This window comes from Phocoena phocoena, chromosome 16, assembly GCF_963924675.1.
Source record: "Phocoena phocoena chromosome 16, mPhoPho1.1, whole genome shotgun sequence".
Taxonomy (NCBI): Eukaryota; Metazoa; Chordata; class Mammalia; order Artiodactyla; family Phocoenidae; genus Phocoena; species Phocoena phocoena.
Genome location: NC_089234.1, coordinates 9,246,242 through 9,271,423, shown reverse-complemented (window position 1 = coordinate 9,271,423; position 25,182 = coordinate 9,246,242). Strand labels below are relative to the sequence as shown.

At 39.0% G+C, this 25,182-nt stretch overlaps 1 protein-coding gene across 12 annotated transcripts in view; it reads left to right on the top strand.

Moving 5' to 3' along the window:
• PLEKHA1 (pleckstrin homology domain containing A1) overlaps nucleotides 1-25,182 on the top strand; it is a 57,327-nt gene that overhangs the window by 14,628 nt on the left and 17,517 nt on the right. For 6 of the 12 annotated variants that reach the window (XM_065893990.1, XM_065893986.1, XM_065893988.1 and 3 more), the window contains 3 exons: nucleotides 11,509-11,565; nucleotides 13,801-13,846; nucleotides 20,036-20,133. In XM_065893990.1, coding sequence (XP_065750062.1) covers nucleotides 11,509-11,565; nucleotides 13,801-13,846; nucleotides 20,036-20,133 — 201 coding nt within the window. The remainder of the gene's footprint in view (nucleotides 1-11,508; nucleotides 11,566-13,800; nucleotides 13,847-20,035; nucleotides 20,134-25,182) is intronic. The other 6 variants (XM_065893991.1, XM_065893993.1, XM_065893992.1 and 3 more) reach the window with 3 other exon arrangements.

Here is a 25,182-nt window from a genome sequence, read left to right as displayed (position 1 = left end):
CAGCAGAAATTAACACAAAATTGTAAATCAACTATATTTCAGTAAAAAAATTTAAAAAGGAAAAAAAAGAGAACTAGGATAAATACTAGACAGTTGAAAAAGTAATCAATTGGCAATACCCTTGAAGGCCACAGGGTACTGAGTAACCCCCAGCAGGACTTTGTGAAAAGCAAGTCCAGTCAGGAAGCAAACATCCCCTCATCCTGTCCTGTAATGGGGACAGACCAAGGAGAGATGATAAATTGGAGCTTGACTTCTGACAGGTTTTTTCTTTTTTCCATTTTTTGGCCGCGCCATGCGGCATGGGGAATCCCAGTTCCTGGAGCAGGGATCAAACCCGCGCCCCCTGCATTGGAAGCGCAGAGTCTTAACCACTGGACCGCCAGGGAAGTCCTGTGACAGGTTTTTTTTTCCTTCTGTTATACAAAAGGTAATAAGGTGGTGATCAGGGCAGCCTCCAGCGATCTGGTTTAAAATATACCCAAGGTCACACAATACAAGAAGTTGATTATCAACCATTATTTTAGAAAATACAGTGTCATATATCTTGGATTTGGAGTTTATACATTTATCATTTCCTACACCAGATATACTGACAACTCGCACTTCTACTGATAATTAAAAGAAATTATAAACGTCAAAAAAAAAAAAGAATTTGAGTTGTTAGGGACCTTAGTCCTTAGTATTAATTCAACCTCCTCCTTAATGCAAGAAACCCATCTATCCCTGATCTTCACTTTAACTGTTGTTTGAACTATATATTACTAAAAAAAACCAAAAAAAAGTGTTTATTATATTCGAGACACTTTTTAATTATTATTTTTGTGCACCAGAAGCTAGTTCCTTGGATCTTCTACTTATTGATCTACTTTTGCCCTCTGATTCTCTATAAATTTAGTCCTTTATCCACATGCAGCCTTTCAAATTTTGGAAGAGAATTTGTATTTTAATTCAGTTTATATTATTTGAGTGCTGACTTTGTATGAGACTTTCTTTGCTTGGAACTGTCTTTTCTCTCTCCTTATCCTTATTGAGTTTATTGACACCCTGTTTTACTCCCTTATCTCTGGGTGTGACCAACTTTCTTGGGTGATAGTAACCTGTCTATGCAACTGCATGATTAATACCTTTATTTACTTGACCAGAGTCACTGGGAGAAGGAACAAGTCAGCAGAAATCAAAAGTTCATGTTTACCTTCTTTTTCCTTTTTTTAAAAACATAAATCCAGTTCCTCCCTTTTACTACCCATCCCTTTATCTGTGGCATAATCCCTTCCCAAACGCCTTTTCCCAAGGTGGGAAGTAACTTAGCCCCCCTTGACTCCCTCTGATTACAGCTTATTAGATTCCAGTTTCGGTTTTCCTCCCCCATGCAGACCACTGCTCAGTCCTGCCTGTGAGCTCTCCCTCATTTGTCTTCATAAGATCTGGCTGACTCGTATATAGTTTCTCCTGAATTTTATTTACAACTCCTTGATTGTTTTTCTGTCTTTATATATAATAGAGTCTTCTTAGAATTTCTCCTTTTGTCGGTACTTCCCACTTAAACAGAGCTAAAAGAAGAAAAGTACAAAATAGAATATGTTTATTACACTGAAGGAACCATAAGCTTGGATTTCAGAGGGAAGGTGTGATTATAGCTAGCAGAGGGAGTGAAAGTCTTGACGGAGGTGGTAACATTTGAAATTGATCTAGAAGAATGGGTGTGATTTTGGCCAAGAGGTGGAGAAGTGGGTATTCTGGTGCTCAAAGAATAGCATGGGCAAGAAATTAAAGTAAGAAACCCTGTAGTGTATTTGGAAAATAGTTCACTTTGGCTATAGCAGGGAAGGTATATGTTAAAGTTTGGACTCAGCTAGATCTTTTTCGCATGAACTCTTTTAAAGCCAGATTGGTGTAATTAGCCCATTAGTGTTTTTGAATGTAGTATAGAATTTTAAATCTGTCTTTTTATTCAGTTCTTAATAATTTTATCTCTTCATTCCAACTGATAAGAATCTTTTACAATCTGCATTCTACCATCCAGTGTATTAGCCATCAATACCAGCTTTGTGTCACTTTAAAATGTATTAAGGCACATCTCTTCATGAAAACTTTAGTAAAATGTCTTGATAAGATTATTGTGGTTGAACCACAGGAAATTGCCAATATACCACCATTTTGATCTACTAAAAAATGGCAATTTCATATGATTCAGTCTGGTTGCTATGTTAAGTGCTGTAACACTCACTGCTTTACTGATCATAGTAACCCTGATGATGAAAGAAGTTAGTTGGCTCACCTGTCCTTAGGGAGCCGTTCTTCCTCTGATCACTGCTTTCTTTACCACTAACCATTGGTTTAAAAATCCATTGTAGTGTATTGCTAGGGATCAATTTGGGGCTTTCTGTGTTGTTTTTTAAAAAATAAATTTATTTATTTATTTATTTATTTATGGCTGTGTTGGGTCTTTGCTGCTGCATGCAGGCTTTCTCTAGTTGCTGTGAGCAGAGGCTACTCTTTGTTGTGGTGAGTGGGCTTCTCATCATGGTGGCTTCTCTTGCTGTGGAGCATGGGCTCTAGGCACTCGGACTTCAGTAGTTGTGGCACGTGGGCTCAGTAGTTGTGGCTTGTGGGCTCTAGAGCACAGGCTCAGTAGTTGTGGCACACAGGCTTAGTTGCTCCGCGGCACGTGGGATCTTCCCGGACCAGGGCTCAAACCCGTGTCTCCTGCGTTGGCAGGTGGATTCTTAACTTTTGCGCCACTAGGGAAGTCCCGGCGCTTTCTGTGTTTTATTGAGGGAATGAGAAGTGGTGGAGAATTAAATAACTCAGTAGCTTTATTAGGAAGTGAATTTGAGAAAACTTGAGAGAGTATTTTGGCAAAATGAGTACAGGAATTCATGAGAACAAACGGTTTCTTTCCCTTTTTATCTTAAATGTCAGATTGGTTTATTATTTCTTGTTCATTGTCAAGTAACAAATTTTGAAACCCACATTTTTTCTGGTTGAACTTGGCAGTAATCGTACCAGTTCTTAGAAACTAGGTATTTTGAATATCACTTTATCTCCCAGCTACTTATATTTCCTTTTAATGTGCCACTATTTAATCTGTGACCCTTTATGTCATGCAGTGATGACATAGTTGCTCATTTCTCTTCCTCACACACGGGGTTAGAGCTGTATTCAGCTAGTTCAAATAATAAACTTATGGAGGACTTAAAAGAAAAATAATGATTTTGAATGGAAGGATAGCAGTGTTTGAAAAAAAATCACATTGGTAGTGGTTAGGAGATCTTGAAGATATTTTAACATTTCATTTTCTTATCCAAAATTTTTAAAAAAACCTTTAAACATAAAACATTTTATATAAAAACACAACCATTTAAAGGTATATATTAAAAATTATAATTTTATTTTATATACATATTTATGGAGATTTAAATTTGGAAGCTTGTACATAGTCTGTAGTTTAAAGCAGAACATAATAGAGTTGTAGTTTACATAGAAACTAGAGGTTTTGAAAAGACCTGTCCCTGTAAACAATAATCAGTTCATGTTTGTGAATCTTAAGTCTTTTAAATGTCTAGGCTTCCATAGAATTAACTGTTTCTGCTAAGCTTATAGAGGTTTGAGAAAGGTACCTCCTAATCATTCCTGAAAACAAGCCCACAGATTTTTTTTTTTTTTAATATTTATTTATTTATGTGGCTGCATCGGGGTCTTAGATGCGGCATGTGGGATCTTTTGTTGCCACATCTGGGCTTCTCTCTAGCTGTGGTGCATGGGCTCCAGAGGAGGGTTCCCTTTTCTCCACACCTTCTCCTGCACTTATTGTTTGTAGATTTTTTGATAATGGCCATTCTGCCGGTGTGAGGTGATACCTCATTGTAGTTTTGATTTGCATTTCTCTAATGATTAGTGATGTTGAGCATCCTTTCATGTGTTTGTTGGCAATCTGCATATCTTCTTTGTAGAAATGTCTGTTTAGGTCTTCTGCCCATTTTTAGATTGGGTTGTTTGATTTTTTTGATATTGAGCTGCATGTGCTGCTTGTATATTTTGGAGATTAATCCTTTGTCATTTGCTTCATTTGCAAATATATTCTCCCATTCTGAGGATTGTCTTTTCGTCTTGTTTATGGTTTCCTTTGCTGTGCAAAAGCTTTTAAGTTTCATTAGGTCCCATTTGTTTATTTTTGTTTTTATTTCCATTTCTCTAGGAGCTGGGTCAAAAAGGATCTTGCTGTGGTTTATGTCATAGAGTGTTCTGCCTATGTTACCCTCTAAGAGTTTTATAGTGTCTGGCCTTAAATTTAGGTCTTCAATCCATTTTGAGTTTATTTTTGTGTATGGTGTTAGGGAGTGTTCTAATTTCATTCTTTTACATGTAGCTGTCTAGTTTTCCCAGCACCACTTATTGAAGAGGCTGTCTTTTCTCCATTGTATACTCTTGCCTCCTTTATCAAAGATAAGGTGACCATATGTGTGTGGGTTTATCTCTGGCCTTTCTATCCTGTTCCATTGATCTATATTTCTGTTTTTGTGCCCGTACCATACTGTCTTGATTACTGTAGCTTTGTAGTATAGTCTGAAGTCAGGGAGCCTGATTCCTCCAGCTCCATTTTTCTTTCTCAAGATTGCTTTGGCTATTCGGGGTCTTTTGTGTTTCCATACAAATTGTGTGATTTTTTGTTCTAGTTCTGTGAAAAATGTCATTGGTAGTTTGATAGGGATTGCATTGAATCTGTAGATTGCTTTGGGTAGTATAGTCATTTTCACAGTGTTGATTCTTCCAGTCCAAGAACTTGGTATATCTCTCCATCTGTTTGTATCATCTTTAATTTCTTTCATCAGTTTCTTATAGTTCTCTGCATACAGGTCTTTCGTCTCCTTAGGTAGGTTTATTCCTAAGTATTTTCTTCTTTTTGTTGCAGTGGTAAATGGGAGTGTTTCCTTAATTTCTCTTTCAGATTTTTCATCACTAGTGTATAGGAATGCAAGAGATTTCTGTGCATTAATTTTGTGTCCTGCTACTTTACCAAGTTCATTGATTTGCTCTAGTAGTTTTCTGGTAGCATCTTTAGGATTCTCTATGTATAGTATCACGTCATCTGCAGACAGTGACACTTTTACTTCTTTTCCAATTTGTATTCCTTTTATTTATTTTTCTTTTCTGATTGCTGTGGCTAAAACTTCCAAAACTGTGTTGAATAATAGTGGTGAGGGTGGGCATCATTGTCTTGTTCCTGATTTTAGAGGAAATGGTTTCAGTTTTTCACCATTGAGAATGATGTTGGCTGTGGGTTTGTCATATATGGCCTTTATTATGTTGAGGTAAGTTCCCTCTGTGCCTACTTTCTGGAGAGTTTTTATCATAAATGGGTGTTGAATTTTGTCGAAAGCTTTCTCTGCATCTATTGAGATGATCATATGGTTTTTCTCCTTCAATTTGTTAATATGGTTTATGACATTGATTGATTTGCGTGTACTGAAGAGTCCTTGCATTCCTGGGATAAACCCCACTTGATCATGGTGTATGATCCTTTTAATGTGCTGTTGGATTCTGTTTTCTAGTATCTTGTTGAGGATTTTTGCATCCATGTTCATCAGTGATATTGGTCTGTAGTTTTCTTTTTTTGTGACATCTTTGGTTTTAGTATCAGGGTGATGGTGGCCTCATAGAGTGAGTTTGGGAGTGTTCTTCTCTCTGCTGTATTTTGGAAGAGTTTGAGAAGGATAGGTGTTAGCTGCTCTCTAAATGTTTGCTGGAATTTGCCTGTGAAGCCATTTGGTCCTGGGCTGCTTTTTGTTTGTTAGAAGATTTTTAATCACAGTTTCAATTTCAGTGCTTGTGACTGGTCTGTTTATATTTTCTATTTCTTCCTGGTTCAGTCTTGGAAGGTTGTGCTTTTCTAAGAATTTGTTCATTTCTTCTAGGTTGTCTGCTTTATGGGCATATAGTTGTTTGTAGTAATCTGTCATGATTCTTTGTATTTCTGCAGCGTCAGTTGTTACTTCTCCTTTTTCTTTTCTAATTCTGTTGATTTGAGTCTTCTCTCTTTTTTTCTTGATGAGTCTGGCTACTGGTTTCAATTCTGTTTATCTTCTCAAAGAACCAGCTTTTAGTTTTATTGATCCTTGCTATTGTTTCCTTCATATTTTTCATTTATTTCTGATCTGATCTTTATGATTTCTTTCCTTCTCCTACCTTTAGGGTTTTTTTGTTCTTCTTTCTCTAATTGCTTTAGGTGTAAGGTTAGGTAGTTTATTTGAGATGTTTCTTTTTTCTTGAGGTAGGATTGTATTGCTGTAAACTTCCCTCTTAGAACCGCTTTTGCTGTATCCCATAGGTTTTGGGTTGTCGTGTTTTCATTGTCATTTGTTTCTAGGTATTTTTTGATTTCCTCTTTGATTTCTTCCATGATCTCTTGGTTATTTAGTAGTGTATTGTTTAGTCTCCATGTGTTTGTATTTTTTACAGTTTTTTCCCTGTGATTGATATCTAGTCTCATAGCGTTGTGGTCGGAAAAGATATTTGATACGATTTCAATTCTCTTAAATTTACCAAGGCTTGATTTGTGACCCAAGATATGGTCTATCCTGGAGAGTGTTCCATGAGCACTTGAGAAGAAAGTGTGTTCTGTTTTTTTTGGATGGAATGTCCTATAAATATCAGTTAAGTCCATCTTATCTAATATGTCATTTAAAGCTTGTGTTTCCTTATTTATTTTCATTTTGGATGATCTGTCCATTGGTGAAAGTGCGGTATTAAAGTCCCCTACCCTTGTGTTACTGTCGATTTCCCCTTTTATGGCTGTTAGCATTTGCCTTATGTATGGAGGTGCTCTTATGTTGGGTGCATAAACATTTACAGTTGTTATATCTTCTTCTTGGATTGATCCCTTGATCATTAGGTAGTGTCCTTCTTTGTCTCTTGTAATAGTCTTTATTTTAAAGTCTATTTTATCTGATATGAGAATTGCTACTCCAGCTTTCTTTTGATTTCCATTTGCATGGAATACTTCTTTCCATCCCTTCACTTTCAGTCTGTATGTGTCCCTAGGTCTGAAGTGGGTCTCTTGTAGACAGCATATATACAGGTCTTGTTTTTGTATCCATTCAGCCAGTCTGTGTCTTTTGGTTGGAGCATTTAATCCATTTACATTTAAGGTAATTATCGATATATATGTTCCTATTACCATTTTCTCAATTGTTTTGGGTTTGTTTTTGTAGGTGTTTACCTTCTCTTGTGTTTCCCGCCTAGAGAAGTTCCTTTAGCATTTGTTGTAAAGCTGGTTTGGTGGTGCTGAATTCTCTTAACTTTTGCTTGTCTGTAAATGTTTTAATTTCTCCATCGAATCTGAATGAGGTCCTTGCTGGGTAGAGTAATCTTGGTTGTAGCTTTTTCCCTTTCATCGCTTTAAATACGTCCTGCCACTCCTTTCTGGCTTGCAGAGTTTCTGCTGAAAGATCAGCTGTTAACCTTATGGGGATTCCCTTGTATGTTATTTGTTGCTTTTTCCTTGCTGCTTTTAATATTTTTTCTTTGTATTTAATTTTTGATAGTTTGATTAATATGTGTCTTGGTGTGTTTCTCCTTGGATTTATCCTGTATGGGACTCTCTGTGCTTCCTGGACTTCATTGACTGTTTCCTTTCCCATGTTAAGGAAGTTTTCAACTATAATGTCTTCAAATATTTTCTCAGTCCGTTTCTTTTTCTCTTCTTCTGGGACCCCTATAATTCAAATGTTGGTGCGTTTAATGTTGTTCCAGAAGTCTCTGAGATTGTCCTCAATTTTTTCATTCTTTTTTCTTTATTCTGCTCTGCTGTAGTTATTTCCACTATTTTATCTTCCAGTTCACTTATCTGTTTCTCTGCCTCAGTTATTCTGCTATTGATTCCTTCTAGAGAATTTTTAATTTCATTAATTGTGTCGTTCATCATTGTTTGTTTGCTCTTTAGTTCTTCTAGGTCCTTGGTAAACGTTTCTTGTATTTTCTCCATTCTGTTTCCAAGAATTTGGATCATCTTCACTATCATTACTCTGAATTCTTTTTCAGGTAGACTGCCTATTTCTTCTTCATTTGTTAGGTCTGGTGGGTTTTTATCTTGCTCCTTCATCTGCTGCATATTTCTCTGTCTTCTCATTTTGCTTAACTTGCTGTGCTTAGGGTCTCCATTTCGTAGGCTGCAGGTTCATAGTTCCTGTTGTTTTTAGTGTCTGCCCCCAGTGGGTAAGGTTGGTTCAGGGTTGTGTAGGCTTCCTGGTGGAGGGGACTGGTGCCTATGTTCTGGTGGGTGGGGCTGGATCTTGACTTTCTGGTGGGCAGGGCTATGTCCAATGGTGTGTTTTGGGGTGTCTGTGAACTTAGTATCATTTTAGGCAGCCTCTCTGCTAATAGGTGGGTTGTATTCCTGTCTTGCTAGTTTGGCATGGGGCGTCCAACACTGGAGCTTGCTGGCCATTGGGTGGAGCTGGGTTTTAGTGTTGAGATAGAGATCTCTGGGAGAGCTCTTGCTGATTGATATTACATAGGGCCGGGAGGTCTCTGGTGGTCCAATGTCCTGAACTTGGCTCTCCCGCCTCAGAGGCTCAGGCCTGACACCAGGCCGGAGCACCAAGAGTCTGTCAGCCACATGGCTCAGAAGAAAAGGGAGGGGAAAAAAAAGTAAGTAAATAAATGAATAAAATAATTCTAAAATATTATTAAAATAAAAAAGTAATAAAAAAAAGAGAGCAACCAAACCAATAAACAAATCCACCAATGATAACAAGCACTAAAAACTATACTAAGATAAACATAAAGATCAGAAACATGTCAGTCGTAGACAGCAAACCCCAAGTCTGCAGTTGCTTCTAAAGTCCACCGCCTCAATTTTGGCTTGATTTGTTGTCTATTCAGGTATTCCACAGATGCAGGGTACCTCAGGTTGATTGTGGGGATTTAATCCGCTGCTCCTGAGGCTGCTGGGAGAGATTTCCCTTTCTCTTCATTCTTTGCACAGCTTCTGGGGTTCAGCTTTGGTTTTGTCCTCACCTCTGCATGTAGGTTGCCCTCAGCCTTCTGTTCCTACCCAGACAGGATGGGGTTAAAGCAGCAGCTGATTAGGGAGCTCTGGCTCATTCAAGCTAGGGGGTGGGAGGGGTACGGTAGTTAGAGTTGGAACGTGGGAGGAACCTGTGGGAGGAACCTGCAGCGGCAGAGGCTGGCGTGACACTGCAACAGCCTGAGGCGTGCTGTGTGTTCTCCCAGGGAAGTTGTCCCTGGATCGTGGGACCCTGGCAGTGGCGGGCTGCAAAGGCTCCTGAGCACGGGTGTGGATAGTGACCTGTGCTCGCACACAGGGTTCCTGGGGCTGCAGCAGCAGCATTAGTGTTTCACGCCCATCTCTGGGGTCTGAGCTGATAGCTGTGGCTTGCGCCTGTCTCTGGAGCTCATTAAGGCAGTGCTCTGCCTTCTGTGGGCAGACAGGGAAGGATTCCCCTCTCCTCACACACCCTGAAACAATGGTCTCTTGCCTCTTAGGCAGGTACAGACTTTTTCCCGGACTCCCTCCCAGCTAGCTGTGGCGCAGCCCGCTTCAGGCTGTGTTCACGCAGCCAACCCCAGTCCTGTCTCTGGGATCTGACCTCCGAAGCCCGAGCCTCAGCTCCCAGCCCTGACCTGCCCCGGCAGGTGAGCACACAAGCCTCTCCGGCTGGTGAGTGCTGGTTGGCACCGATCCTCTCTGTGCGGGAATCTTTCCGCTTTGCCCTCTGCACCCCTGTTGCTGTGCTCTCCTCCATGGCTCTGAAGCTTCCCCCCTGCCCACCCCCCCTCCCACCCCCATCTCTGCCAGTGAAGGGGCTTCCTAGTGTGTGGAAACTTTTCCTCCTTCACAGCTCCCTCCTAGAGGTACAGGTCCCATCCCTATTCTTTTGTCTCTGTTTTTTCTTTTTTCTTTTACCCTACCCAGGTACGTGGGGAGTTTCTTGCATTTTGGGAAGTCTGAGGTCTTCTGCTAGCATTCAGTTGGTGTTCTGTAGGAGTTGTACCACCTGTAGATGTATTTTTGATGTATTTGTGGGGAGGAAGGTGATCTCCATGTCTTACTCCTCTGCCATCTTGAAGGTCCCAAAAGGTTGATTCTTAATCTACAGTGGAGGAAACATTCAAAATCAAGATTGTTTTACTTTTACTTTTGAAATCTGTCAGTCTTTATGTTTATTACTTTTTTCCAGATTCTTTTATCTGATTTTCCCACCTTCATCTTCCCCCTTTATATAATCCATCCAGTTTGTTATAAGATATATTAATTAAAACACAGTTTGATTACAGAACTGCTCACAAAGCCTTCTTTAATGTTTTCAAATTCTTAACAGTATAAATTCCTTGCTAGTTTGTTTCTTATTTAGGTCCTGTATAATTAGGTTCTTAGTTCAAGTTCCTAAACTGCTGTTTCTTTCTTCAGCCCTATACGACTATATTACGGCCCAACACAGCCTTTTTCCCATTTCAGTAGAGAGCCTCTGGACATCCTCATCTGCTTGCTGTATGTAGCTCATCTGTTTTCTCTGCCTGGAATATTCTGTCTCCTGCTTTTTGTGTTTCAGAATTTTTCTTTAATAAAGTACAGCTTAAAAGCCCTTCATTCTTTCACTGAGTCTTTCCTGATAGCCTCAGCATGAAATGATTCTCCTTCTTCTTAATTTACCCTTAGCTCTTTTAAGACACAAACTACATCTTAAACTTGTTAAGGGAAGAATAAAAATAGTTTTTATGAAAGTGCCAATATATACATTCCCTGAATATGGTTTTAAAGTATCAATAATTTTTTGGAAAAATGGTATAAATGTAGATTAGTTATGGTGTAATAAATACTAATATAATTTAAATGAGGGAAAATTCAGTCTTTTTCAAGAGATATATATATATTTTTTTTTTTGCGGTACGCGGGCCTCTCACCGTTGCGGCCTCTCCCGTCGCGGAGCACAGGCTCCAGACGCACAGGCTCAGCGGCATTGGCTCACGGACCCAGCCACTCCGCGGCATGCGGGATCCTCCCGGACCGGGGCACGAACCCGCGTCCCCCGCATCGGCAGGCGGACTCCCAACCACTGCGCCACCAGGGAAGCCCCAAGAGATATATTTGATTTAAAAATTTTAATAAAACAAAATTACATGTATACTCTTTTGAAATTTCTTACATTTGTGTTTGTTTTATGTCTAAATATTTTTCCCCATTGCTTTCTGGAGTAAAATCTGATCTTGTTTATGAAAAAGAAAAGTTTAGATACAGTGCTAACAAAATAGCCTTTTAGTTATAAAATGCATTGTGGTGGAGCAGACTAGAGTTCAGTTTTGTTATCCATGTTGTCCACTTGATTTCAGACTTAGTAAATACTTGAACTGGAAAGTTAATTTGTAAAGTGTGACATTTAAAAAAATCTGATTTCTTAACTTTTTTTGGTGTGTGTAGAACATTTTATATGAAATAAATTTGTAATGTTGGATAATAATTATATACTAATAATCTGTTTATAGAACCTGCCTTCTGGATCATCACGTGTTGGAGCCATTAAACTTACCTACATTTCAAAGGTAGTCTCTCTGTATTGTCTTACATTCATGCATGAATTAAAATCCCTTAGAATGAGAGTGTGAATAAAAGGAGCCATCTCCTCTCTTTGCCATTTAAGATGATGTTCTGGTTCATATTACATTGAAAACAGTACCTGATTACTATGTTTAGGAAGTTCTTTGATAAAATTAGGAAGAATATGGAGTTAAATTACAGGATGTGGCAAATTGAAAAGTTAACATTAACTTTTATGATCAGGTATGTGAACGTCAGAAGGGGAGATTCGTATGTTAACAATTAGGTTCTGTCTTTGGGAAATCTGGAGAAGATTTTTCTAAGTCTGTATTTATTTATTTAAACTGTAATTTTTAATCTCATTACCTTTGTTCCTTTATGTTTTACTTTGAGGAAAATATGAACCATCTTCATGAAAAAAGATGGGTTTTTTTCCCTCATTTGACTTTGTCTCTACTAACTTGTTTTCTTGTTTGTTGATTTTTCTGGAATTTTTGCAATACTGTTTTTCTTTTCTTTTCAGAAATTTAGATTTGGTATTAGGTAGTTTTTTCCCTCTTATTGTCTTTTCTTAGTGTTTTGGGAACTGAGATAGAGAGATGCTGAGGAACTAGTTTTGTTTTACACAAAGTAATAAGCTTGATGATGACTTAAATGAGATATGAAAAGTAGCAACTCAGTATGATTAATATGTATACATACTATTATGCATACACTGAGATTTGTTAGCAAAGGTCTTCAACAGAAGAACAATTTGCAAGTGTGCCTCTATTTAAAAGAAAGATATTTTGATTTAAAAAAGCTGTTATCAGCATCATAATAGAGCTATTCATTCTCATTGACCAAAAAAATTACATATTTAAAGGGAACCATTTTATGTTAAAGCCATATTATGTAAATTTGCAAAAGACAAATATTGTTGAAGTATATCTCAAGTGTTCCTGTTAATTTAAGACATTTAGTAATACTTCAGGGTATCTTACAGCTTAAATTCTATAGAGACTATCATTAGGAAGCAAGTGTAGAATTCCATTGTAGAATAAATTGTAGATAATTCTGGCCCCCCCCCTCCCCTTTACTTGATTGCCTACAGTAAAGGTATACTACAATGTAAATACGCTGCCAGGGACCTTTGACTCTTAATGAAGTGATGTGGAAAGGCCTGTTTTCTTGGAACAGGCATTTGAGGTAGAAATTGCCCATGTGCCTGTATCTTTTCAATTGCTTGTTGCCTGGTCTTTTTAAAAATTAAGGTATTAACTCAGCAAAGCAGGCAGACTGACTGGCCGGCTGCATTCCCCTCCTCCATTGCTTCCTTTTTAAAATATAACCTTCCCTGTGTAGTTCTGTTAGGTTTCATCTCTGTCCCATAGCTTACTGAAGTTTGAATTGTACACCTTGTACTCTACTTTAGACATGCCACTTTTTCCTCAGAATTTATTCCTGGAACAAATTTCATTGTGACTCAGTGCTCAATTTGTAGTTGAGATCAGTCAGGAACCCCAGACTTAGAATTCCTTCTGAAGGTACAGAACAGATGCTACAGTTGTAAGTTCTAACACTGGGCAACAGCATGGCAACAGGCATGAATGGGCTTCCATGTGAGCTACTTTATTTAAAGGGCTAGCAGCAACCAGGTGCAACTAGTTGCTTCACCTTCTAAACGGAACCATGTGCTGCTTTTAGTAAAGGAGGGGCCCATTATCCTAGAGTATTTTAATGTACAAGTGGGAATCCAGTGCCATTTTGATTTCCTCATTGCAGGTTAATGCCTTCTGGATTTTTGGACTTTATTAAATATACAATCTCTCCCTTACCCACCACCATTTCCTCATGCAGTTCACAGCTAATTTAGAAATATGCAATTTGGCAAGAATTCATAGTTTCTGTGGAGTATTCATTGAGGGTATTTTGGAAAGTACATTAAACCAAAAATATGTGTATGTGTGACATAAAACTTAATGGTTTATTTTCAATTTCTTTGCACTTCCTTTGAAGAAAAAACAATTTTGTTCAAAGAGAGCATGGAAGTATCATTTGTTTTAAACATCTTAAAGTTGGGACCCATATTCTAAATTTAATTTACGGTTCTTTTACAGTTGCCTTAAAGTTTAATTTTAGATCTGTGTGCTAAATGTGTATGATTACTGGGAAATCATACATGTGGAATTCACGTAGTGTTTAAGGTTGGTTATAGTAGCACATGAAGAAGTGAGTGATTCATCTCTCTTTCTTGTTAGGTTAGCGATGCAACTAAGCTAAGGCCAAAGGCTGAGTTCTGTTTTGGTGAGTAGCCATATTTTATACGTTAGTTATTTTAAGTTAGGCTAATATCATTTCATCATACTGTAAGAAAAAACAGTCACAGAAAACCACACAACACAATCTTACAGGGTAATGAATTATTCTAAGGCAAATTCCCTTGAAGCTATCATCTGGTGAAGAAATAAAACTGCTCCCCAACCCCTGAAGCCTCTTTCCTGTGTCCCATCCCAGTCACAACCTCCTCCCACTCAGCCCATGTGTAATCATTATCTAGACATTTATAGTGATCACGTCCAGCGAGATTAATTTTAAACGCTCTACCCGATATTATTTGATATTCAATACTTAAATAACAGAAAGGATTTAGTTTGCAGCTTATGGGTAATGAGAAGTTTACGGTTTGGGAGCAAGGGTAGTTGAGGGTATTGGATTAAGTGCTCAGTGAACATGTAATGAATGTCCGGTGTACGCACTGTGCTTGCCATGGGACTATGAGAGTAGTAAGAAGCTATTGCCGCCCTTAAGAATCTCACGGGCTGGCTGTGTCACAGGCAGATACCGTACCAGGGAGTTATCGTTGCATTTATCACAGGCGGTAGATAAAGCAATGTACAGTCTATTCAAGGAAGAGCTTCAGATCCTTTTTGGACATCTTGGGAGTGAAGGGAGCCACACTGGATGAGACTAACCTGATCATCCTTTATCACTGGGGAGAAAAGATGGGAGGACAGAGGCGTGTAGGGGAGAAGAACAAGGTGTGTGCAGAGAACTGAACACTCAGTATAGCTGGAGAGAATGGTGAGAGACTGAAAAGTAAAAAGAGAGGAGCCAGGGTGTAATGTGTTGACAAGCGATTTTTTTTTTTTTTTTTTTTTGCGGTACGCAGGCCTCTCACTGTTGTGGCCTCTCCCGCTGCGGAGCACAGGCTCCGGACGCGCAGGCTCAGCAGCCATGGCTCACGGGCCCAGCCGCTCCGTGGCATGTGGGATCTTCCTGGACCGGGGCACAAACCCGTGTCCCCTGCATCGGCAGGCGGACTCTCAACCACTGCGCCACCAGGGAAGCCCGACAAGTGATTTTTCTTGTTTGTTTCTTTTATTTTCTGGAAAACGAGAGAAGAGAAATTAGAGAGCATCTAGAAAGTAGATATAAGGTGAAGGAAGTTTTTTTTTTTCTTATGGATTGGAGAGCTTGATGCAAGTACATTAGTTAAGTGGCTTTTGAACTGCTGTTCCTAACATAGATCCTGAATTAGGGGGAAAGAGGAGGTATGAAGAACATCAAAAGGAAAAGCACAAAGACTCGGTGACTGGCTATGTGGGAGTTGAAGGGAAGAGAGAGGTGTCCAGTAGGTTTGCTTCAGGGAAAGAAATGAGGGATCCAGGAGAGCAGATTAGATAGGGTGAAATGTTCGGTAAGGAGTTTGAACGGTGGGGAAACGTCCAAATGGAAATATTCTGGTGACAGTAATTGAGGACTAGATGGAGCTTGAAGATCAAGAATGGAAAACTTTAGAATCTGTTAAAATAGTGGGTGTACTTGAAGCTGGGAGGATCGATATGCTGTTAGAGCGTATGTTAGTGGACATTAGTGATGAAAGGGTTGAAAATTAGGAGTTTCCAGCTGACATCAATAGGGACTATTTTACATTAAAGTAAAAAAGATACTTCTTGGGGTAGAATTGGTGTTAAATTTCTTTGTTTTCTTTTGCTTGAAAAGAGCAGGTTTCTTCTGTAGGCAGTATGTTAGGGATAGCATCTGATGGCAATCATATATATCCAGTAAGAAAATGTGATATCAGCAAGATGTAGTATAGCTGTTCAGAAAATCCTCTATAATGCTTTTATTGCCACTAAGAAACTAATAAAAAGTCATGTATTTATTACAAATTTATAATTTTTGGTTGCTAAATAGGAAAATGCCTCAGAACCTTGTTGAATGGAAGGCTACTGGGGCAAGTCAAGTGATAGAGAACTTTATATTTTAGAGTGTATCATGTGCATACTCTTGACAGGTCTTTAATGTAAAATCTCAAACATACAGTTTGAAGGGCTAGCAATATACAGTAAAAGATTTGCTATTCAGTTATTGGGGTATTTAGAATGAGTGATTTTAGTTGAAATCAGAGATTAACAGTTATTTATTGGTCTGCCAGCAGTTTATTGGTCCTTTACTATAAGAGGGAGTAAAGATTCATAAAATGTTTGCCTTCAGAGAGAGGCACTGGCTTCTAAAATGGAACTACAGCTTCCATTCAAAATGGCAACATAAAGACTTTCCTTCCCTGTTTCCTCTCAGATTGCCCCCAAACAGTGAGAACAAGAAACATCCAAACCATCTTTGCTGAAACTAGCAGATTTCTGTAATCCACAGTGTATAAAGATGGAAAGTGGATGGAGGAGGAATAAATGACTTGACAGAGTAGAAGAGACCAGTGGAAGGTAGCTATTTCCATGTCCTGCCCCCACGCCAGCTCTGGATAGACTAGGTGTTGGCTCTGGTCTGGGGAGGCAACAGGGAGGAGGTACCCAACACAGGGACTTTGTTTGCATGTCTACATAGAAACAACCTCTAGTCCCTACCTCCATCTGGCTCCGGCAGGCAGCCACCCTTCCCCCATCCCAGCGAGGAATGGCATGTGTAGTATCTCCAGAAATAGAATCAGTGAGTCTGTGTGCATGGGGACAGTAGTCTCAGAGAAGTGGGGGGATGAGGCATGAAACAGAAAATGGGAGGATTAAATGAAAAAGTCTGCACACTGAATGCAACTCTTTCCTGTGTCCAGGCCCAGAGCACCAGGCAGCCAGGTGGAGGTGGGGCAAGAATCTGAACACCCCAGAGAAGAGAGCCATAGGTACTGACAGCTGGGCATTTCTACCAGAGGAGCTTGCTGTACAGCAAAGCCCACCAGTCAGAAACCCTACATATATTCAAGAGAGCTTCCAATCCGTTTTTTGTTACCTTGTTTTTAAATATGGTACCAAAATGCAATCCTGGTCTTGGCCAGTCCAGGATTGCGTGACATTTGAGAAGAAAGAACTGTCACATAGGAAAAAGAACATGAGACAATGCAAAACTCCGAAGAAGAAGTCAAAGAAAGCTAAAAATAAAACAAAGATAGATAGTAGGAGAGAAATAAGAAAATTAGAGTTTCCATTAAGAAAGCCAACGTCTGACTAATAGAGAAGGAAAGGATGGAGAAAGAGTGGAGATAGAGAAAACGGTAGAAAATTGGCAAAGAAATATAATAAAATGTCTCATAACCGTTTGATCCATAACCATATTTGAACCGTAACCAGTTGATCCTAGGTTGTGAAATGATTTTTGTTTGGAGTCAAGCTAATGTTTATGCTTCAGGTTTTATCCATTTGGTACATTCACTTTGATGGTAAAGACTTGAAATGAAATAAGGGAGTACTTAAGTGAAAAGATAGTAAGCACATAAGCCTCTGCTATGCATTCATTATACACAATGAAACCCTTGCTTTAAAAGCATGGAAACTTACAGGTTTCATACAGGTTATTATTATTATTATTATTATTATTAAAAGTTTTTTCCTTCCTTTCCCTGTCCACTGTTCCCCCAGCATTGCTAATATAAGTTTTTCGTAATTTGCTTTACATTTCCCACAATACTGCTTTACTTGGAAACCTCCAAGTGATGATGATGGTGATGATGAAGATGATGAAGGTGATGAAGATGGTGAACAAGAATATCTGTTCTATCCCAGGCACTGTGCTCGTTTCTTTACACAGATCACCTCCACCCCCCAAGGCAGGGATGGGTGGCATTCCACTTCATAGATGAGGAAAACAAGAGTCAGAGATTAAATACATTTTATAAGATGGTATTGCTAGTAAGTGCATGAGCTAGTCAGGTCTGCCAACTCCAGGCTCTGATTCTCCCCCCTGTCATATCGCTGTGCCTTTTCCTGCCATTAAATAATGCTTAAATCACATGATTTTTTATTGAGACTGCAAAGTGTGCTGAGAGTCTTTTTAGAGGTGTATTTGCCCCTCTTCTTTCCCTTCAAAGAGATCCTTATATAAATGTTATTTATTCAAAAATATGTGTATTAAGCACTTTATAGCAGGTGTAGTGTATTACCAAGAGCTTAGATTTTTAAACTCTTGAGATGTTTTAGGTAGCTGCCAAAACAACATTGAGGGGGAAAATAGCTGTTATGAGGAGAGCTCAGCTTTAGCCAGAGCTGGAAAAAGGTTGTGAAAGGATGCTTTACTGATTGTTAGAAATTAAAAACAGAAGCTATATACTGACATATATAATAGCCTAGTGAGTTACTAATTTATCTTAATTTATATTTATGGCATTTATAATTTCTCCAATCTCTAGTAAGGTATAAAAGAACAGATTTATAGTGTGTTAAATTTCTTTAGGTCCAAACTAATTGTTTTATAGCACTTCACAAGATAAGACTCTCATATCAATACAAGAAAGCTCTTGTTTAGTGTCTTGGTCTCAGTCTCAATTTCATAATCTTGTGTATTTGAGAAATAAGCTTTTTTCCCTTGAGGGTTTTCATTACCCGCTTCCCTTAGTCACGTTCAGCTGTTAGTATACCATTTAAAATTTTGATGGAGACTTTTGGAAGTTATTTGTATATTTACAAAAAAAAAATTGCAACACTGTAGCTATTCAGATGCCTTATCTCCTAGAATAATGTTTGTTTTTAAAAATAAATCGTGTGATGTATAATTAATAAGCTTTAATTTGAACATTGACTAGTGGTTTGTCAGCAACTATATGCAGGTGTGCTTTGCTTTATAGAAGTCGGTAGTCACTAAAGGGGTGTATGTAAATTAAATTGCATAAAAAGTTCCAAATGTGTTAAGATTATAAACATAAAGAAAATGCATAAGTGCTGGAAAAATAAAGCTGTTTATTTTTATAATCTTGAGTTGGAGAGACTTTCTTAATATGATGTGAAAGCTAGAATCATTAAAGGAAAAGGAAAAGAAGAAGATTGATAGACTGGTTCTGATTGATCAGAGATACCATGAACTAAGTGAAAAGACAAATGATAGACTGGGAAAAGTACTTGAGATAAAACAAAGGAATAATACAAAAGTGCTTATAAATCAGTAAAAAAAAATCAACAACTCGGGAGAAATATGGATAAAGAAAATAAACAGCTCACAAAACAGATGCAGGTGGCCAATAAACATATAAAGCTAATTGTCTCATTAATCAAAGAAATTCATATTTAAACAAGGTATAATTTTTCACCAGTTAGGTTGACAGAGAGTCAGGAAAACACACCACACTTGGCATTTCAAACCCAGGGCATTTGTTACAGGGAATTGGATAACCAGATGTTGAAAGGCTGAAGGAGCACAAAGGGAATGCTGAAGTAACCCACAAATTAGAACCTGCATGAAGCAGCTACCATCCCCAGGGCTGGAGAGAGGAAAGGGAGGAGCTGGTCTTACCAGAACCTAGGACTTTCTGAGGGGACTGCAAGGCTGATGGAGGGAGGGAGCGGCAGAAGAGCCTGGAGCAGTGGCCGTTGTGTGTTGGCTGCTGCTGGAGGGAGACCAGCAAGAGCAGGACTCTGCATGGGAGTCCCCTCCGCCACCTCCCTCCCACCTTCCAGGCTCCCGCCAGGAGCTCCCATCGGCAGAACATGGCCCGTGCTGGCGAGGAAGTCTAGGAAATAATGTCACAGAGCCTTGGGGCTGAAAACAAGAGGTACTGGTGAGGACTATTAGACAAGATAGGCCTTTGGATACACTATTGGTAGGAGTGTAAATGGATTCAGCCTTTGGAGAAGACAATTTACTAATATCGATAAAAATGTTAAATGTGAATTTTCTTTGACCCAGTAAGCCTACGTTAAGAAATTTATCCTGTGCTAATGCTATCCCGGGCGCGGGGAAGTATATGTATATGTTTCATTGGGGTATTTTATATAGTTTCAAAAATCAGAAATAGCCTAAATGTCCATCGACAGAGGATTGGCTAAATAAATTGTGGTATTTTTACATTTACTGAAAAACGTGGCCATTAAAAATGAGAGTTTTACCTATGTTATTGAGTGATAAAAGAAGTATCATATATGGTCTAACATTTTGTCAAATTCGAGAGTCACAATACTGAAGCTTGCAAGGTTTTTCAGCTGCTGCAGACATAAATTTTGAGGTAACAAGTGCAAAATTTCATATGTTGTAGTTTGTTCTGTCTCTCAACAGTTATGAATGCAGGGATGAGGAAATATTTCCTACAAGCCAATGATCAGCAGGACCTAGTAGAATGGGTAAATGTGTTGAACAAAGCTATAAAAATTACAGTAAGTATTTGTACTTTTTGTGTGAAAAAATTTTAATGTGTGGATGTGATCTTTACTGTCTGTAATGATACTTACTGAGTGTCTTCAGCTTACCAACAGTTTGTCCCAGAGTTACTCAGAGTTTGTTTAAAAGACAGGTTATAATGTGAATGAATTCTCTTGTACATGGTAACTATTGGCCCTTAAAATCAGCCCATAGATGCCTTTTTAACCCATTGTGTACCTAATAAGGGTCTATATTACTGTAGGTTTTTTAAAAAAAATTATTTATGATACTTTTATTATTTTTTTTTAACTTTTAAAAAATTTATTTTTGGCTGCTTCGGGTCTTAGTTGCAGCATGCCAGATCTTCGTTTAGGCATGTGGGATCTTTCCTTGCAGCGCACGGGCTTCTCTCTAGTTGTGGCGTGAGGGTTCCAGAGCATGTAGGCTCTGTAGTTTGCGGCATGCAGGCTCTCTGCTTGAGGCGCGCAAGTTCAGTAGTTGTGGCGCTTGGACTTAGTTAACCCGCGTCATGTGGGACCTTAGTTCCCCGACCAGGGATCGAACCTGTGTCCCCTGCATTGGAAGGCAGATTCTTTACCACTGGACCACCAGGGAAGTCCCTTACTGTAGATTTTTTTTTTTTTTTTTTTTTTTTTTTTTTGGCGGTACGCGGGCCTCTCACTGTTGCGGAGCACAGGCTCCGGACGCGCAAGCTCAGCCGCTCCGCGGCATGTGGGATCTTCCCAGACCGGGGCACGAACCCGTGTCCCCTGCATCAGCAGGCAGGCTCTCAACCACTGCGCCACCAGGGAAGCCCCTTACTGTAGATTTTAACCACTGTTTACAGTAGTGTTTCTAGGGGAAAATGCATGTAGAGTTTTACCTTGAGGATATGTTTTTACCACCCAGGGAAGATTAAGAGACTTCCTGCCACCTACCCAGGGAATAGGAGTGGCATTCCGTCTCTCCTCTAAGCTGTGACTGGGACTGGCGTTAGGTAGGTAGGAGTTGAAGATAGGAGTGGGACAAGGCAGACAAAGGGCTTAGAAATGACATATGGGGATAGGATAGAGACGATCGGAAGAGCTGTGGCACCCAGAGGGTCCTGCCTGCGTGGTCCTTGAGGGGTTTGTCTCAGGCATCGCTTCTTTCCCTCCAGTTCCCGGGCACTTTCCTCCTGTGCTGTAGCTTCCTGCTGCCAACCTGGGCTTCTCTTCTTGGTTTTCTGATGAAATCAATATGTTTTGATTATTTATAGTGTGCCAGGCCTTGCACTGAAGGTTCTACATAAAGTATCTGGAAAAGTGAGACTTAGAAGGATTGAGTAACTTTTATGGGTTAAATGGCTGGTAAGTTGTGGACCCATGAGCCACCCCATCTGCTTGACTCTGGAACCTAACCCTGAAGTGCAGCACCTCACTGCTTCCTGAAAAAAAAGAGCCTCCTTCCTTACTCTTTGACCCTGAAGCAGAAAACAAACTTGGGGGAGAGTTTACTACTGCTGCTGGTGAGCAAGTAGGCAGGAACTGTTCCCTGATGAAGCCTCTCCTTCCCTTTCTCCTCTTTACACACTAGTGGAGAAAACACACACAGCAGGCCCGCATGGGAAGTGTGGGCAAGGAGGTCCTGTGTGAGATTTGTGTAAATTGAAGTGTATTTTTACTAAAATGAGGTTATTTACTGACCCTAAATGACTTACTCTTTAAAAACATATGCCCTGACAGCATATGTTCGTTTCCATTTAAACAAGTGATTCCATATTTATATCACAACACAATAAAGAGTTAATATAATTAAAGCTGTTCTCAGAGTTAAGTCGATTTTTTATCTTGCACCAGAACAGCTTGTTACCACATGACAGAAAACAGCCACGCACTGCATCTGATCTGTACGTGGAGCAGCAGTTATTTTAGGCTTGTGCAGTTTCAGGAAAGCAATTTTAAACTGATTCGGAAGTTCATTTTCTTAAAAGGTTTTAACTGATTGTTTTTGACTCTTAATAAATAAATATTCCCTATTTGGAAAATTTCTTTAGAACGACAACATGTAGTAACTTTACTGAATTAATCTATTTTTTTTACATTTGCAATGATAAGCAGCAGTGGTTTCTTAGAGCTTTAAGAGAAAAAGGAGTGAATGGTCTCAGGCTTTTTACCATTTGGGAGATTCATGAATTGCTATATCTAATTTATTAATGGTATGAAACCATCTTATACAAGTGACACTTCAAGCTTATTCAAATGCAAGAGAAACTGATTAGGACCTGGGTAATGTTTCAAAGTATGTGGACTTTTAAATAGCTTTTGTGGTCTTGCAGCTGTTACATGTTGAAATTTTTATAGTTTTTAAGATAAATCTGTTGATATTTGTGTTTTTATAATTCACATTTAGAGAATATATATTTAAGATATAGAAATCCGTAGCCAGTCAACAAAGTGATTATAACTATATTAAAGTGAGTATAGAATTGATAGCACTTACTAAAAATCAGTTTTATATAGATACACACTAACTCATAGAATAGCAATGAAAGAATTTCCCATGCTTTAATAAGATATATTTTTAACTTTATTCTTTAAAAAATCTTACCAGTTTTAATTGCATACGCATTTTACACATTTCAGTGCAGAATCTTTAATTTGTCATACTTTACTATGGAAATTGCTGGTGATTTACGTGTAGATTTCTTTGAATATTTCAAGTTTACATTTTTAATATATGTGCCGTTTACCTTTTTGTGGAGTCACTCCAAATGACATTTTGGTGAACCTATATAATTTAGTAGTCTGCTGAGTACAATGTAATATGTAAACTTTAAAGTTTCGGAAATCCAAAATTAGATTTTGGAGGTAGGTCAGAGGTGATTAGAGGGCAGTGGGTAAGGGAATGGTGATTATTTATCTACTTATTAATTATAGTACCATGCCGTCTTAATGGACCATCATCCAACACCATAGTTTATGACTTTCCTTACTTTCATGAAGTCTTTTTGAGTGTGTGTTGGTGGCTACCATTAAAAAATTTTCCCCCTATTTAAAAAAAAGAGAGGAAGAGCAATAGTAGAGGAACAACCCTGAAGGAAGTATTGACTAGACTTTGGAAAATCAAAAAAATTTTTTTAATAAATTTATTTATTTTATTTATTTATTTTTGGCTATGTTGGGTCTTTGTTGCTGCGCGCGGGCTTTCTCTAGTTGCGGCGAGTGGGGGCTGCTCTTCGTTGCGGTGTGCGGGCTCCTCATTGCGGTGGCTTCTCTTGTTGCAGAGCACGGGCTCTAGGCGTGCTGGCTTCAGTAGTTGTGGCTCGCGGGCTCAGTAGTTGTAGCTCATGGCTCTAGAGCACAGGCTCAGTAGCTGTGGCACACGGGCTTAATTGCTCCAGGGCATGTGAGATCTTCCTGGACCAGGGCTCAAACCCGTGACCCCTGCATTGGCAGGTGGATTCTTAACCACTGCACCACCAGGGAAGCCCTCAATATTAGATTTTAACCTAAAAATTAATGTTTTTAAATTATGGCCAAAATTCTAAACTTTTTTTTTTTTTAATTGACAACTGGGGGTAGACAGAATAAGCTGAATACAGGACTTTAGTCCTAACAGAAGTGTGTGCCCCAAAGCCTGCAGGTCATGGGTAGAGCCCTCAGAAAGATCCTAACACCCAAGAGTTTGTTCTTGCATGCTTTATGTTTCAGTCTTTAAGCCCTGCCATTATTCTCCATTTTGCTCATCTGTTCTCTAGTCATCTTTACCTTTTCTTTTTTCTACTATTAGAATTTCCTACTGTTAGGATCATGTGCAAATGTTTGCCAAAAATACATTCAAATCTCTCACAAAACACCAGTCAGAACAATAAAGGATAGGGAAGCAAGGGAGAGGGGAAAAAGGCAATAGGCAACGAAACCAAGCATGTTCAATGTCTTTGACATTTGCCATCTGTCTAGGGAGGTCACTTTAAAAAAAAAAAATGCAATTCTAAGTTAATTGTTGAACTGTAACATTGGAATTACGCTATACTTAGCATTTTATTTTATTATAAGGACAAATGAGAAGCAGTAGGTTTAACAGCATAGGGAAGGATTTTTTTTTTTTTTTTTTTTTTTTTTTGCGGTACGTGGGCCTCTCACTGTTGTGACCTCTCCCGTTGCGGAGCACAGGCTCCGGACGAGCAGGCTCAGCGGCCATGGCTCAGGGGCCCAGCCGCTCCGCGGCATGTGGGATTTTCCCAGACCGGGGCACGAACCCGTGTGCCCTGCATCGGCAGGCGGACTCTCAACCACTGCGCCACCAGGGAAGCCCAAGGATTTTTAATATACTGTCATTTCTAGAAGAAAAATGGAAAAACCAATGTAAATTTTAGTATATTTTTAGGGTGATATTAAAGGTGTTTTTTAGGATATTCTCATGTATGATTAAGTCCTCAACTTCTTGAGAGAGAATAGCCACTTTTTATATGGGTCACCTTTTAACAGCACATTTCAGCTAATACATAAGTTGAATAGATAATTCTGTCTCTGGTTTCAAATTCTTTAATGCCATTTTCTGTTCTTAAGGATAACTTGGCCACATTGTCAAAATAATTGAAATACATGATGCTGTTCATTAGAAAACACTGGGACTTCCTTAGCACGTTGTTTCTGGGGGCAGTGAACTTTATAGCCCTTTCATTCTAAAGTATTTTTGCAAATCTCGTCAAGTAAAATTCTGTCCATTATCATATTGCCTTTAAAAAGCACTCCAGAATGTGCAACCTCTTAGAAAAAAAGTCTTAGAAGAATTCAGGCTTTCCCCTCCAGAATTCATTTATCTTCTCTGCCTTTCTTTTCCTTCTTTCGTTTTTTTTTTTTTAACTTAAAGTTTTTTTTATTTTTAAATTTTATTTATTTGTTTTTTATTTTTGGTTGCGTTGTGTCTTCATTGCTGCCCATGGGCTTTCTCTAGTTGCAGTAAGTGGGGGCTACTCTTAGTTGCGGTGCGCACAGGCTTCTCATTGTGGTGGCTTCTCTTGTTGCAGAGCATGGGCTCTAGGCGCGCAGGCTCCGTAGTTGTGGCGCACAGGCTTAGTC